At 42.1% G+C, this 17,337-nt stretch overlaps 1 protein-coding gene across 3 annotated transcripts in view; it reads left to right on the plus strand.

The window, feature by feature from the left end:
• Window positions 1-17,337, plus strand: part of CARMIL1 (capping protein regulator and myosin 1 linker 1) — a 267,172-nt gene that overhangs the window by 218,448 nt on the left and 31,387 nt on the right. For all 3 annotated transcript variants that reach the window (XM_066579442.1, XM_066579441.1, XM_066579443.1), the window contains 3 exons: window positions 14,851-14,917; window positions 15,065-15,261; window positions 16,649-16,758. In XM_066579442.1, coding sequence (XP_066435539.1) covers window positions 14,851-14,917; window positions 15,065-15,261; window positions 16,649-16,758 — 374 coding nt within the window. The remainder of the gene's footprint in view (window positions 1-14,850; window positions 14,918-15,064; window positions 15,262-16,648; window positions 16,759-17,337) is intronic.

The following is a 17,337-nucleotide window of genomic DNA, read 5'->3' on the forward strand; positions in this document are numbered from 1 at the left end:
GTAAATGGTATGCTGATTTCTGCAGGAAGCAAACAGCTCTGTTCCCACTGCAGTGGTTGGGCTTGGTATTACCCACAAAGATCCCACTCACTTCAATGGGAACTTTTCATGTAATTCCAAGTCTCACCATTGCAATAGGAATGGAGTTGTCTGCTTCCTGCAAAAACCAGCTCGGTGCATGTACCTCTAGTGAACGATTGATCCTGAGCAGCAGATCCCCATCAATCTACTGTTGATGGTCTACCCTAAGGATAGGCCATCAGTAATTTACAGTAGACAACCCCTTTAACTATTCCTGTTAAAGACAAGTACTTAATTCGGTAAAATGTGCACGGTATTAATTTGGCCCACAGAGATCTCCGTTTCCTAATAGATCGATTTGATTGTAGTCCAAATTGCGAGCCTCACAATTAATATAAAAATAGGAGCACTGCAGTGTAAATGTATGCACCATATTAAATATATCCATGAAAACAGTATCTTAGGCTTGGATCAATAAAGGGCAGATTCTACTGCACTCTTGCTCTCCGGTTTTATCCGTAGCTCTGTTTGGTACAAACAGGCAGAAACGGGCAACAAGACATCTGAAAAAGAAATCGACTAATTTTCACGTATCTTAGAATGACTGAAATGCACTAATGATCTGCATAGAAAAGCTAAACAATATTACGTTTATTAGCTTGAAATGACCAATTTTGTATTTGGAAACAACGCCTGTCCCTATGCCCCAGCAAAAGGGTGCAACATTAGAGATGAGCGAGCACCCAAATGCTCGGGTCCGCGTTATTCGAGCCGAGCTTTTTCGTAAAATTCGAGAGCTCTACTTGAGTAACGAACCCTATTGACTACAATGGGAGACTCAAGCATTTTTGTATGTGTGACTCTGGGTGCAAAGCATTTTTTTTTCTCTCTCTCTCTCGCCAAAAAATTTGCCAATGGCACGTCACAGCGGGGAGGACCCAAAACAGCCACGTCACAGCGGGGAGGAGCCAAAAACTGGGGTGGTGTCGAACACTGCTTGATGCTCTTTCGAGTAACGAGCACCATCGAGTACGCTAATAGTCGAATGAGCATCAAGCTCGGCAGAGTATGTTCGCTCATCTCTATGCAACATGCATCTTCTTTGGTGGACTGCTTGTGTCCACTAAAATCAATGGATCCCCCACCCACAAATCCACATGTCCTGCACACCACCGCACTCTCTGCAACAACTAACAGTGGAAAACTGTTAATCTGATCATCTCAAAAAATGTGTTTGAAATCTATTTGAATATTTTTGACCAGTTTAGACAATCTCTTTAAAGTGTACTTGCCAGTGCAACGAAAGAAAATGTCAATCACACTTTGGGTAGCCAGAGATGTATCTAAGGAGACTTTCACATCTGTGGTAGAGATACTGCTTTCCTGCTCCTTTTGCGGATCTGGAAATAGGAATACCCTGGCCAGACAGGATCCGTGTTATGATGGAACCGAACAGCGATGAACAGACCTCATTAACTACAATTGGATCCGTTCGTTATCTACTCAGCTGCCTGGCTTCTTGCCGGAAGAAAAAGTGCTGTAGCCATTAGCTAGTGCATGCTTAATTCATTAGCAAGTCACAATGACCCCTTTCACCGGTGGGGTTGTTGGCCATATTTTTAGTGCAGCCCAAGCATTCAGCACCCTTAGGGCTCATGCCCATGGCCAGGTCGGATTCCGACTGTGAAATCTCGCAGCGGAATCAGACCCAGCACCTCAGAGAGATCCTATACTCACCTCTCCGGATCCGCCACGAGCATCTCGGCCGTCGCGCACGCACAGTGCAGGGCATGATGCTCCGCGCTGGGCTGTCATGCGGATTCTTGCGGTACTTCCGCAGTGCCCACTGTGCGGAATATTGTGGCATGGATGGCTTCCATAGACTGCAATGGAAGCTGTCCGTGGGTCTGACCGTGAATTCCGCAGCGATAATCTGTCCGTGGGCATTAGCCCTTACTAATCATACAGTTGTATAATAATTGCCAAGTCAACATTTTTATCTGGACACAACCCACCAGAAATATGACATTGTACATTAATGGTGGTGTGCGCCAAAGAACATAACCAATAATAACTAACATTTAAATAGTCTGTTTCATCATTTACCTTATGGCTGTAGCCATCTTTAGAGGGGAACTAGAGAAAGCAAGTGTGCTACACTGTAAACATACAGTGGATTTAAGAAGTCTATACACACCTGTTAAAATCAATCATTTCAGATTTATTTCCACCTTCAGTGTGACCCATAATCTGTACAATTCCATTGAAAAACAAACTGATCTTTTAGGGTTAAAAAAAAATTATTTGGTTGCATAAATATACAAACCTTTTGTTGATTTTGTCGGGTCAGTGTCGTGCTGAACTAAAATTTGGTATTCTTCATATTTCCCTCCACGTTGAGTAAAGCCCAGTTCCTTCAGCAGAATAACAGCCCTAAAGCCTAATGCTGCCTTCACCATCTTCACTGTGGGTATGGTATTCTTTTGGTGATGTACAGGGATGGCTTTGCGTCAAACATACCTTTTGGAAGTATGGGCAAAAGGTCCAACCTTGGTCTCATCAGACCAGAACACGTTCTCCCACATACTTTTGGCAGACTTTATGGAGGTTTTTGGTAAAACAGAGTTGGACTTAGATGTTTTTCTTAGTTAGAAAAGACTTCCGTCTTGCTCCCCTACCCCACAGCCCAGACATATGAAGAATAGAAGAGATGGTTGTCAGATACACTACACAACCAGTACTTGCCAGAAATTCCTGCAGCTCCTTAGATGTTGCTGTAGGCCTCTTGGCAGCTTCCTGGACTAATATTTTTTTGGTCTTTTCATCAATTTTTGAGGAACATCCAGTTCCTGGTAATAGAAAATAAAAAATTTGAAAAACCTCCTGTACTACTATGTATGCTTGATAGATTACTAATCAAAGATTTAACTTACTCCATAGAGGAGACTTGAAGGCCACTCAGTATCCAGGTTCACAGATCCAAAGTCACCACAGGATGAAGAGGATGGCTTCCACTGGTTAATTCCGCAATATACTTTAAAATATAAATACTGAAACAAAAGCAAAAAAGAACATATAGCCAGACAGCGCGTTTCGAAGGCTACCACTTGCCTTTTTTTTCATTATTTTTTTATTAAAGAATTTAGAACAAACATTACATACTTGATTTATCATTATAGGAGATGGAGCTCTCCTCAATTTACAATTTATACTCAAGTGATACACATCAATAGGCAATACAAATCATTGACTTGTTCAACTTTTTAAACAACTCTTATGGATTGGGTTTTGTAAGCATAAGGAAATTTGAGGTTCGTAGAAATTAAGGAAGGGTGGGGGGGGGGGTGTAGTGGGAAAAGAGTAGGGTTTACACTAACACTTGCCTTCTTTGTAAAGCAGCATTGATTCCTCCCTGGAGCACAGACACAATTATGTACCCACATCTTGATAATGTCACTGGTGTGCCAAATTTATTTCATTTCTTGATGTCTGTCTTCACCGTGCTCCATGGCATAATGTTTTGGAACCTTTTTTTCTGACTGATACCTTTCAACAATCAGATCCCTTTGATGTGCTGTAAGCTCTTTTATGGCTTTTGCTGAAAAATGCAACTAAGAAAATGTCAGGAAAATCCTACCAGAAGAGCTAAAGTTGATATGCGGTAAATCTGAATCACTTTACATAATAGCAGCCTTTTACCGACTCCTATTAAACATGAGTTTAAATGTGATTGGCTAATTCTGAACACAGCCACGTCCCCAAATATAAGAGGGTGTTCATCATTAGGCAACCACATCATTTTAGTTTTGTTATTTTTAGTTTTCTACCCTAAATGATTTCTGTCTCTTTTTCAATGGAGTTGTACAGATAACGGGTCACATTGACCGTGGAAATGACTCATGATAAAATGATTCATCTTCGTTGGATTTTATAACATGACAAAAACCTGGCATTTTAACAGGGGGGTGTGGACATTTTTTGTATAAATTATTGAAAGCAGTCAAAAGAAATAGGGGAACTCTGGCAAGAAACTTTGGCAACATTCCTGATGCATAGACCCCATGCTATAGTAAGTAGTATTACATATGGGTCTAATCCCAGAGAAGTTCCCATGACACAGAAGATAAGGTGGATAACCTTTTTCCAAAAGGCCTGCACTAAAAAAGGCCTGCATCTACCAAATGTGTAGATGGGAGCCAATGTTGTTGCACAGGTTGCAGATCTCTGGGTGGATGGCATGTATTTAGGTTGGCACTAAATATGCTATGTAGAACCTTGAAAGGATGTCTCCATAAGACTAACTTGCCAACTATTTTTACTTAGGCTTTCACTGCAGTGGTGCCATCGTTCCATAGTTAAAGGAACATTTAAGTCTGATTCCCGTTGGGTCATATAGGGTAGTTTTTCTTGTTGCGTTTTATTTAGTGGGTAGTTTGGCCAGTATTTATACAATGCCTCCAGTGGGTTCAGCTCCACCTTAACTTCAGGAGATGGAAGGGAAGACCAAAATTGTTCTATTTAAAACCCTTCCACTACCTATATTATTCTTCACCACTCTATTAGGGGAGGCTGGAAATAGTTTTTGAAAGAGGAAAGTGAGATAAGCCTGTCATGTGATTAAAAAAGTCATATAGGGTAGTTATTTTATTAGTCTGCCACCAGGTAAAGTTAGGGATGTTCAGTCCTGGGCAGAATGCTGGGTTAGAAAGGAGTGGTATTAGAGGGGATGAGCCCGAGTAAGGAATCATCTTGAATCATACTTGATGAGATAGCAAAATGATTTTAAAAAATGAGTGGAGCTGAATTTTGAAGACTAGTTGGGAGCGTGGACCTGATCCAGAGCAGGGATGGACAGTTATGGGGATGCAGTTGCCTAGTTTCTATGGAAACCCCTAATGGGGAGTTAGGTCCTGCATAAATTGGTGGAATTTGGGCTAGATGTGCTTCCTGGGAATAGTTTAGAAGGTTAGGTACTGAGAGGTCACCTAATATTTTGTGAAGGAACATTATGTTCTTTGGTATTCTGGATGTTTATGGGACCAAATAAGGGATATGATTCTTTTTTGTAGAGCTTGTAAGGCTTCGCGTGGTATGGGGACCGGGAGGGTTCTAAATAGATATAACAGTCCTGGTAAGAGCACCATTTTGATACTGTGAAGCTGGTTTATCCAGGAGAGGTAGGGGCACTCCCACTTTAGTAGGTCCTGTTTAAGCTTCTTGAAGAGGGGTTCGTAATTTCACTTATAAATAGAGTCTATGTTATTTGTTATCTGATACCAAGGTGAGGTAGGAATTGTGGAGAGGTGTGGCATTGGAAATTAATTTCGATAAGTTTTTGGGTGTGGGAGGAGACATTACATTGGAGAATTTCAGATTTAGATTGGTCAATTTTAAGGCTATATGCTCTCTAGAAGTTCCCCAGACCCGACAGTAAATTAGGGAGAGAGGTAAGGGTTTTTGTCAACATCAGGAGAAGGTCCTCAGCGAAGAGGCTAAGTTTTGCATTTTGAGTATCCACAGGGATCCCGGATATGTTAAGATTGTTACGTATGGCTTTAGCAAGGGGTTCAATCGCTAGAGCGACTAGGGCTGGCGAGAGTCGGCAACCCTGTCTAGTGCCTCTTGATATGTTGACTGGAGTAGGTTTGGTAGAAGGGACCTTAAGGGAGGCTGAGAGTTTAGATTGAAGGGCAGTAATGAGGTTAAGGAAGGGACCTCCAAATCTCATATGGTAAAGAGCAAGTTGTAGATAAGACCATTAAAGGCTATCAAAAGCTTTTTAAATGTCTATGGTGAGGGCTGACAGTGGAGTTTTTGGAGGTTTACTGTGTGAATAAGGTTCAATATTTTTCGCACGTTATCAGGTGCCTGTCTTACTGGGATGAATCCCACCTGATCTCAATGCACCAAAGAGGGGAGAAATCTATTAAGTCTAGTGGCTTAGGGATATAAGGAGTTTGAGGTCAATATTTAAGAGGTATATGGGCCTATAATTAGGTGGGATAGTGGGATCTTTCCCAGGTTTCAGTATGGCTGTTATGAGGGCACGTAAAATTGGGGTGGATTTGGCCCTGTTGTAAAATGCGGTTGTATCAAATTGATTTTTAATTGAGATATCGCCCTACAGCTTTCTTTCATACATCTATTAGGACATGTGATTGAACCAGAGTAGAGAACTAATGGCTCCTACTCTGGTTAACTTTATACCACCATTTATAACACCCCATATCACGTATTCATTTAAATGTGCGCCCTATATTACTATATTTTCAGTCTGGGTGGGGTCCTCGTTGTATGTTGTATGCACTACCTGTTGCATGTTGGTGTGAACAGTGACTTATGTTGTATGTCTGTGCAAGTTTCTAGAAAAGTGGTGTGTACAGTCCTGTTCTATGTGGTATGTGTTACACTGTATGTTGGTGTGAACTGTGACGTATGTTAGGTCTGTGCAGGGTGCCAGACATGTGCTTTATGTGCAGTCCTGTCTGTGTACAGTGTGTGTGTGTGTGTGTGTGTGTGTGTGTGTGTGTGTGTACAGTGTGTGTGTACAGTGTGTGTGTGTGTGTGTGTGTGTGTGTGAACAGTGTTGTGTCCTAAGTGTTTAGGTCATCTCTCCAGCTCCCTAATCAGGGATAGCCAGGTCAGTAGAAGAAGACTGTGGGGCCACCTTTAACGAGGCGATGACTCCACTTTTAGGCAAGGGTGCCCCTCTTTCCCTGATCAGTTAGGGACAGTTGTCCATTCAGTTTCTTAGAGAGGTGCAATTGGTCCATGCAAGTACTATATGTGTGTGTTTGTGGTTTTAAGTGGACACGTTTGCATTCGTTCTGTGGAGAGGCACTTTTGTGCGCCAAGCGGATGTAACATCAGTGACCCTGACTTCTCCAATGAGAACAGATAATTGCTAGAGATTTGAGTGGTTTCACATCTGCGTCGGGGGCTCCATTCAGAGAGCTGGAAAGAGGATTTCCCTGGCTCCGTCTTATGACAGAACAGCGCCGAACGGACCCCTTTGACTAGAATGGGGTGCATTCCGTTTCTGCTCAGCTGTCTGAATTTTGTCCGAAAGAAAAACACTGCATGCAGCGCTATTTGTTCCCGTATTTTGTACTGGATTTATGACAGATCCTCAAATTGGAGGTTCCAAAACAGATATGAAACCACCCTTAGGCCTAGTGCCCGCAAGTGGAATTCTGCAGCAGAGTCCATCACGGCGCCCCCCCCAGAGACCCCATACTTACCTCCGGATCCGCCTCCCGACATCCCGCATGACGCTCCGCGCGCATGCTCAGTAGAGCACATGGCACGCCGGCCGCGTCACATGACACGGCCGGCGGTGGGCGGGGAAGCGTTTTCACGCTATCTTCCGCTGTGCTACAGTGGAAGATAGCGTGACGGATGGCTTCCATTGACTGCAATGGAAGCCGTCTGCGCATACGCCCGCGGCAAATAGAACATGCCGCGAGTGATTTGCGGGCGCTTTCACGGGGAGGAATTCCATGGTGGAATTCCGCACCATGAGCATTGCACTATTAGGTTCAGTAGAACCTAATAGCTGCGAGGCAACGCCGCGGATTTCCGATGCGTGATACACGGTGGAAATCCACCCGTGGGAATTAGGCCTTAGAAACACCGGGTGCTGAATCCTGCTGGGCATCCACTGTTTGCGGGGGATCATCACTGATCTACGGTATATGGTGTGCACTGTAAAGAAATGGAGCCTTCCTTTAAAACGTGTATTAGTTTTGATGTATGACCCTATTAATTTGGCATAGTATTCACATTTAGTAGTGAATGTTCTATCCCCTAGGAAAACACATTCGTAGAGTCTGTATAGGAAGAAGCCCAGCCTGCCACACTCCAGAACAATGGTAGCCTTTGGCCTTTTTTCAATTTATTGTTGACATCTAATGATCATATGGTCACAGTGTTGTAAATTAGTAAGGATAACCCTCTGGCTACAGAGATAATGAATGTTTATAATTAACATCAATATTATTGCATATTTTACTTATTTCCTTTTCTATTATTTACTTTACACTCTAGCAATGTATGTATCTGTGTAATTTGTGGACTTGCATGAGACTACAAGTGTCCCTACCACACTTCATTATCTGAATTCAGTCCCACAGCCTTGTGCATATGGCTGTATTATAGCTGCATAAACTCCCAAATGCATGGAGGTGTAATATGGCACACATGAAAGTCCATGGGCCCATATTGTACCTCTAATTGCCTCGGTCTTCATAAAGAGTCATAATGAAAGTTTTTTACGGCTTTATGTATATGGAATCTATCAGAAACACAATGGTGGCATTCTTCATTAGATGAAGGCCGGGCTCACACGGGCAGATTTCAATTGCAGAATTGCGGAGGCAAAACGCGGGCATTAAAAGGCATGTACTTTCGCTTTTTTGCTCACACTCATGGAGGAAAAATCTCAGCATGCTCTATTTTGCCTGGGAATCCGCGCACACATTGAAGTCAATGGAGGCCGTCCGATCTGCAGCCCATATGCAATTACCATTGCGTATAGGCTGCGGGTACCCGCGCCATCCCTTAGTGACGGCGAGGGAAATACAAACATTGAAAAAAAAAAAGCTTGTACTGCCCATGACAGACAGTGAGCTGCTGCGGTCATCTACGTTACAGAAAAACAGGTACACAGAGTGACAGGTCGGACTCGCACATGAAATCTGCTGTGTGCCTCCCGCATTTGGAGTCCGGTCTGCCCGTGTGAGCCTGGCCTAAGTATTAAGGAGATGTTATAGAGCCTCGTGTGGCTCTACGCTCTTGCTCACGACCTGAAGGTTGTGAGTTCAATCCCCGCGTGGTTCAGGTAGCCGGCTCAAGGTTGACTCAGCCTTCCATCCTTCCAAGGTTGGTAAAATGAATACCTAACTTGCTGGGGGGGTAATAAATAAAAAATTACCTGAAAGCACTGCGGAATAAGTTGGCACCGTACAAACAACAAGATTTTTTTATATAGAGCTCCACAACACAGTGTCACACAGAGGCACCATATGCCAAGTTCAGCTCTGCTACACCAATACATATATATTTGTATCGAATTTAAGATGGTCTTTGCACCTACGTTTATTGTCAGACCTTCAATATTAAAATCCATATACAATAATTCTAATATACATATTTAGAACTATATCAAATGTGATATTTAATTTTAATGTTGTAAATTAAAGGTTGTGAAGTTTTAAGTAATTGGTAAATGCATGCTTGTACGATATGTGTGCACTAAGTGCAGCTGATGTAGAGAGAACTGCAGTACAAGCCTGCAGAGCATACAGATCTGTGCTCCTTGTGAAGAACCGCAGAGATATTTAAGGATTATTGTGTGACTGTCACAGCATATGATTTACTGTCAGATACTTATGTAGAGGCATATATTCTCCCTTTACCTGTCAACAGAGAATATGATGATTGCACAGATATATGAGCGGAAGAGATTTAAATATATTACTGTCTTTTTTTCCTTTTTTTTCCCCCTCTCAATTGAATATGTCTTCTAGTTTTCTTTTATCTTTCCTTATTTCTCTCTGCCTTGTAGAAATTAGCTTTTCTCTCTTCTTTATTCACATCCTGTCTCTTTCTTTTTGCTGCTTGGAGACTCTCTGCTGTAGAAGTGTAAGTACTTTTCTTTTCTTTGTGGCTTTCCCTGTGTCTTTTACTTTCATGCTTCATTTATCTCTCTGCTGAGAGCCTGGCTCCTGTGTGATAGCAAACACGTTTTCCTGTGGTTCCTGAACTAATAATACTGCATGGCTAGTAAATAATTCGCTTGGAAGCCGTAAATATAAATGCTGCACGCTGAAGATTATTTGCAACCTGGATATAATTTGAGGCACAGCACAAAAAATTGTTTGCTCTTCTTATGTAATCTTACTGTGCTAGCTTTATGGGTGTAGGTAGATGTTTGTGTTGCATGATAAGTTGAATACAATGGTCCGATTTTTTTTTTTTTTTTTTTTATAGAAGAAAGAAAGGCTATGTAGTTTAGTTGCTACTTTAGGAATTTAGCTACGGTAGCATCTTTTTCTTTGAGGATGCTCCTTTTTATTATTTTTGGTGTTTTTTGTTTTTTTTTCTTATTTTTTTCTTCGTGTCACAAAGTACATAGCCACATCATGTCCAACGTCAGTAGAGTTAAAAGTGTATTTAGATAAGAAGCGTACATTGTAAATGGAATCCCAATGACTTGATGTGTGTCGTATCCTAAAAAAATAGAAGAATGAGTTTTTTAGATGTGTACATAATTAGAGAGGTACTGGCATATGTGAAGGCTAACAGCATATTTGACCTGCAACACATGACTGCAGTCGTTTACATTAACTGTTAGGGCGCCGCCCTAAAGATCTGCATTCACGTTGTTTTATTGTTTTTGCTGGATATTTTAGGTGAAGTATTTGTTTTTCTTCCTATGGAGTATTAGGGTACATATCACTTTGAGTCATTTCTATTCTATTCTTATCTATTGTACGTTCTTCATAATAGAAAAGTACAAAACCATGTTAAAATAAATGTGTCATGCTGTAAATGGAAAATGTTTAGATGAAGTAACTGTTATGACACTCCGTATCATCAACCTAATGGGGATAGTTTGTACTTGTGGTGGTGTTAGTACGTGGATGTGTGATTTGACTCTTACACTTTTCATGTTGCAATGCATGAGCTGCTAATTTTTAGTTCAGCCTATTAAATACCCCAAATCCAGAGGAAGGCAAAAAAGACAATGAAAAATTCCTTCCCAATTCCAATATGGCAATTAGAGTAATCCCCGGATCACCGACCCTTCTGTAGTAATCAGTGACTATAACCTAATAGTTGTAATATTGTCACCCTCAAGAAAGGTGTCCAAGCCCCTCTTATAGTCTTTTATTGAGTTCACCATCACCAGATCCTCAGGCAGAGAGCTCCATAGTCTCACTGCTCTTACAGTAAAGAACCCCCTTCTATGTCGGTGTAAAAACCTTCTTTCCTCTAGATGTAGAGGACGCTCCCTTGTTACAATTACAGTCTTGGGTAAAAATAGATGATGGGAGAGATCTCTGTATTGTCCCCTGATATATTTATACATAGTTATTAGGTCACCCGTCAGCCATCTTTTTTTATAAAGTAAATAACCCCAATTTTGATCACCTCTCTCGGTATTGTAGTCCGCCCATTCCATTTATTACTTTAGTTGCCCATCTTTGAGCCCTCTCAAGCTCTGATATGTCCTTCTTGAGTACTGGTGCCCTAAACTGTCCATAATATTCCATGTGTGGTCTGACCAGTGACTTGTAAAGAGGAAGAACAATGGTCTTATCATGTGTCCCCAGACCTCTTTTGATGCACTCTATGATCCTATTTGCCTTGGCAGCAGCTGCCTGACACTGGTTGCTGCAGTTAATCTTACAGTCAACTAAGATTCCCAAGTCCTTTTCCATCTCAGTGTTTCCCATGTAGTGTGTAATAAATGAATGAACAGAATGAATATAAAAAAAATTCACCAGAGACTGTCTTACAATATTTTTGTTAAACGTTAGATAACCTCTTAAGTTGCTTTGTCTGTCAGAGTTTAATATCAAAATTTCATAATCGATAACAATCACAATGTGATAAGTTGGGGACTTTTTATCTGCACTAATATAAATGCATCTTTACGCATACAACACTTTTCTGTGGTTAATTCTCCTTTTAGGAACTGGTGACCAAGTTACAAAACACTTCATGTTTAAAAAATTCAAACTTATTTAGTAGAGATGAGCGAGCATACTCGCTAAAGGCAATTACTCGAGCGAGTATTGTACTTGGCGAGTACCTGCCCGCTCGGAAGAAAAGATTTGGGTGCCGGCACCGGTGAGCGGTGAGTTGCGGGAGTGAGCAGGGGGCAGAGAGGGAGAAAGATCTCCCCTCCGTTCCCCCCCGCCGCTCCCCGCCCCCCGCTGGCACCCGAATCTTTTCTTCCGAGTGGGCAGGTACTCGCTAAGGGCAATGCTCGATCGAGTAATGGCCCTTAGCGAGTATGCTCGCTCATCTCCATTATATAGACAATATAATATCTGTATAATCAAGAATGTTTGATGGAAATGTAATTACAATAGAACGGTAATGTGTCATAAATCAAGGAACAGAAGAAGTGCAGTTTATGTACCGGATCATGGAGAACGCTTCCATCCTCTTTGGCAGATAATCTTCATGTCGAAATTTCCCTTTCCTTTGGCCGTGGCTTTAGCGCCCTAGAGTTGTGATTATTCATACAAAATTAAAAGCTTGTAGAAGTGTAATTGTAAATGAGTGACAAGACTATAACAGAAAATATACATATAGTAAATCACTGTATAGGGATCTATAGAATGTCACTTTCTACCTCTCAAACAAGGGAAGAACTGTTTCAGTTGGGTTCGCTCCTACAAATTCTCCAAGTTTCTCAATATGGAGACTCCAAGGAAAGGCATATACTGTACTTTGGAGAATCTGCTAGACATTTCTCACATTCCCTAGACGCCCTCAAAAATTGATAGTTTATGAACTTCAAAAAATATTGTTCTTCCTTTTTGGAAACTAAAGCTGTTCACCCATCTCTAAAGTTTGTTATATTGTAAAAGTTTTATGAGTGTTGGCTGTTGTATTACAGAGAAATGTTGCAATTTATGAAACTAGAAAAAGCTAATAAAAAGTGGCTATTAATAATACATTTTATCAGTTCTCATCCGTCCACTGTTCCCCTGAAAATAAGATCTACTCTAAAAATAAGCCCTACTCTGATTTTTTGGGATTTTCATAGAGGCTTGAAATATAAGCCCTACTCTGAAAATAATCCCCAGCTGTGTTACATTAAAAACAAAAAAGCAATACATTACTTAGAGGGCTCAGACCTCGTCCCTACTCTCCGGAGCTCCAGCAGTCCTCAGCTGCCCACAGAAGATCGCTTCCTGGTTATGGGATTCATGAATCCCGCCTCCAAGAAACAATGGCTTTGACTGGTTGAGCAGTGCTCGAGCATCAATCAACGCAACGCTCATTGAACCAATGTGATGGCTCTGATTGGTTCATCCAGAGCTGCACTGATTGGCTCAGCAGCGCCCAAGAATCAATCGTAGTCATTGCATTGTTGAGGCGGGATTAATGAATTGGCCATCAGGGAAATGGAACAAGCCTGCTAGGTAATTAATAAGACATCACCCGAAAATAAGACTTAGTGCCTCTTTTGGGGCAAAAATTAATTTAAGACAGGGTCTTACTTTAAGGGAAACAGTATCAGTTTTCATAACCTGTGACCAATCACCCATGAGCAGTCTATCTTTTGTCTCACGCTGCAATTACCTCCAAGTATTTAGATATGCAATGTACAAATCTATTAGAAACCCTTAGAATTGATTCTTATACAGTATATTAATGTATAGCGAGTATTGACCATAGCCATGTAGTTTCCCCATATGATTTATGGCCATGTTCATTTAGAATTTGCCCCTTCTGAGCCCAGAAATCATTTCCGCTATATTTCACTACTATGGATAAGCTCTGATGTTGGGGTTCAGCAGTATCCAACTTATGTGCGGCTTATCAGCGAGCTGGAGACTATAATAACTACACTTTACATTTGGAAATAACATGCAAGTGACGATGCTTTAATCGATTAGTAGAGAAAATGAATGTTAGTAGAACAAAACACTTTGGTTTACAGACTTTGTGTCATTCGGCAGATATGAACATGTATTTTTGGTAAATAATCATATTTGACATCATGGATAATTGCTTTTTTGTTGCAGAAACTTGCTGTGTCTTAGGCCTCATGTCCACGGGCGGGTCGGAGCCCTGTGTCTTAGGCCTCATGTCCACGGGCGGGTCGGAGCCCTGTGTCTTAGGCCTCATGTCCACGGGCGGGTCGGAGCCCTGTGGCCGAGGACACTTTTTTTTTTTTTACCTGTCCGGGTCTTCTGCGTCCACGTCCGGATCTTCTTTGCTCTGTACTGCGGATGCGCCAGCCAGGGCACCGCACGCATGCGCAGTACATTTCTTTGACTCCTGCTTTCCCGTGGTATCCGCGGCCAATCCGCAATTGAATTACGGACAGCCGCGGATCGGACGGCTTCCATTGACTTCAAAGGAAGCCGTCCGTGTTGGATCCGCAGCAAAATGGAGCATGCCGCGATTTGTTGCTTTAATTAATCTGCGGATGCCCATGGGCGGCTTGAATTGTGGGTGTCCTGCACGGATTCGGCAATTCAAACCCACCCGTGGACATTGGGCCTTTTTCAGTCTTTGTTGCAAATAATGCTAATTTCTAACATACTGTATGCACATATAAGAATATGCTGAGTACCGAGCCTGAATAACATATGGTTTCCAATACATGCAATAAGGAGGAAAACGCATATACATTATGTAGTTTGCATGTTCACAGTGATGAATTGTATCTCTCTATGCACTTGTCATTTCCCCAAGCATCCACTATATAGCCAGTAATGGTTAACAAAGTGCTGACGGCGTTATTTCTCATAACACGGGAAAATGTTATTCGGAGGAAGAAAGCCATCACCTTTCCATTAAGCCGCTCCTCGGGAAGACCTTTGTCAGCATGCTGACCCTTCTGCAGTCATCTGCCTTTCTCTGCTAGATAGAAATGGGCTCGTCGTTACTGTGTTTTTGTACTACAGAAGAATATTTACTGCATACAGTCTCATTGCACGGCAGCATTAAGCCTTAGTAAACCATTCATCCGTTTTGCTTTTATTTTATGCTTTGATGTTGTTTCTTGCTAGAAATCTATATTTTACACACAAGCACCCTGCCTGCATTGGCAATGACCTATTGATGTGATTATTGCAGATGACTCCCAAGTCCAAGAGAAAGAGTATTCACAGCCGAATGCTGCGCCCCGTGTCCAGAGCCTTCGGTGAGTAGAATGAATAGTGTTGACTTGGTTTTTGGAAGTACTTGAATAACTGATTACAGAGAGTATAAAAAATGCCCGGCACATAACGACTTTATGATGTTTTCACAATTAATTTAAAGTTAATTTCTTTAACTTCTGCTTTGCAAGAAATGGAGTTTGACTTGGACAAGGCTCTTGAAGACGTCCCAATCCACATAGAAGACCCTCCCTATCCCTCCTACAAGCAAGATAAGCGTTCATCCAGTGTCATAGCAGAATTACCATCAGAAGAAGGGAAAAAGCTTGAGCACTTTACTAAATTACGACCAAAGAGAATGAAGAAACAGCAACCCAGCAAATCCAATGTTAGTAGAGGATTTGATTTTAGTAAATATAGAACTGCTTAAAGGGATTCTTTCATGAGGTTCATGCTGCCCGAACCACTGGCAGCATAAACTTGGGGCAGGTTTGCCTTTGCGTTACAGGCAGGCCACATCGGCTTCACCCTACCCGTAGCTCCGGGGGTGGAGAGAGTGGTGCGGCCCACCTCCATGACTCGGAGCGCTGTTCCTAAGTAAAGTATATGTTTTTCTAAAAGCTGAAGGGTTTCGGAATGACACGTACATGGGGTAATTGAACCTAGTGACAGATTTCCTTTAAGGGTTTATGTCCACTAATGTGTATTTGTATACTTTTCTGCATCTTTCTCATAATTGTAGTTCTTGAAGTCTCCACTTAATCAGTAGACTTCTTCCTTTGGGGAAAAGGGGCATAGCCTAAATATGACATTGTTCTACAAAAATTGCGGCACAATTTTAGGTGTTGACTAAGCCAGTTAATGGGTGGTATAAAATTAGACTAGGCAGTCCAAAGACATGCCAGATTTCTCATCCAGCACAGTCGTTGTAATACATCTGGTACATTTTAAGACTTAAGTTGGAACAGTCTAAGGCCTCATGTCTATGGGCGGGTTGAATTCGGCATGCAGGAGGCCACAGCGGAATCCGACCCTGCCCACGGCTGAGGATAGTGCTTACCTGTCCAGGTCTTCACTGCGGATGAGTGCGGAAGCGCTGGTCAGAGCAGTAGAGATTTTCTTTTTAATCTCCTGCTTTCCCACGGTCTGCGGATCGGACGGTTTCCATTGAGTTCAATGGAAGCCGTCCGTGCAGGAACGGCAGCAAAATGGAGCATGCTGCAATTTGTTTTCTGGACCAGAAGGTCCCAAAACAAATCCGCATGCTATAGCAAGCTGCGGCGGCCCATGTTTCGCTACGGGTGGCCTGAATTGCAGGTCATCCGCGCGGATTCTAAAATTCAAATTTGCCCATCGACATTGCGCCTTACTATTAGCATTAGTAAATCTGCCCCACTGTTCTTAGTAGAGCTTATATAAGCTGCACACATAAGTGCTTGATACTCACCTACACATGCTGATGTAAGCAGAGCTGCGATTCTGTACTTGGCAACTATGAAAGGAAAGTGCAAACATCCCTTTAACAAGGAAAATGTCTGTTTCATATGTTCTCCATAAATATTTACTTATGGTTTGTATGCTTTCCATGGGCATTAGACATGCATTAGATGGCTGTTTTTGCACTCGCTGTTCATATACACGTTATGTTTACATACTGCATAATGTATTACGCTTTCCTGCTACTGAATAAATAGTCTTTTGTCTGTTGCATCCTGGGTATGGTATGTTCGTATGGATGTTCTGTAAATGTAACCTCTTCCTGTTTAATGTAACAGCAACTTGGAGCTGAAGCCGCTACTGACGGAGATCAGAATGGACTGATACCCAGAGTAGATGAAGGTGTAGATGAGTTTTTTAGCAAGAAGGTGACAAGACTTGAATCAAAGTAAGTTAAAGCGGTTCTCCACTTTTTGTCCTCTATTTTTGTTAGAAGGCTTATCTGACATTCAGCTGAGTATCCGGCTATTGAGATCTCGAGCTGTAATTTGTGGGGCAACTTGGAAGCAAATGATTAAATGGTCATTCCGGTGATTTATTTTGTTCATTCATTATTCAGCTAGCCCCCCCCCCCCCCCAGTATACATAAGTAAGCTAGTGTTACTTGATCAGTTATTCATTTCTATCTGAAACTCATGGCCTTCTTCTCCTCAGATGGTCATGTGATCTCAATTCTGACTAGCTCAGATCTACGGTTATAGATTAATTTTTTAGTCAATTTCTCAGTTTGTATGAGGGCTAAGTCACACGGGCGCCGATGCGCCCGTGTAACTGAGCCCTCACTGCAGGAAGAAGACGGCCGTACTTCAAGACAGACGACTCCCCGCAGCGCTGAAGAAACAACATATGTCTGGCAATGAGGCCGGTCACATGTTCTTTCTCCCGGCGCTGCAGAGAGACGTCCGTCCTGAAGTGCGGCTGCTCTCTCCCTGCAGTAACATGGGCGCCGACACGCCAGTGTGACAAA

Source organism: Eleutherodactylus coqui, chromosome 9, assembly GCF_035609145.1.
Source record: "Eleutherodactylus coqui strain aEleCoq1 chromosome 9, aEleCoq1.hap1, whole genome shotgun sequence".
NCBI classification, from domain to species: Eukaryota; Metazoa; Chordata; class Amphibia; order Anura; family Eleutherodactylidae; genus Eleutherodactylus; species Eleutherodactylus coqui.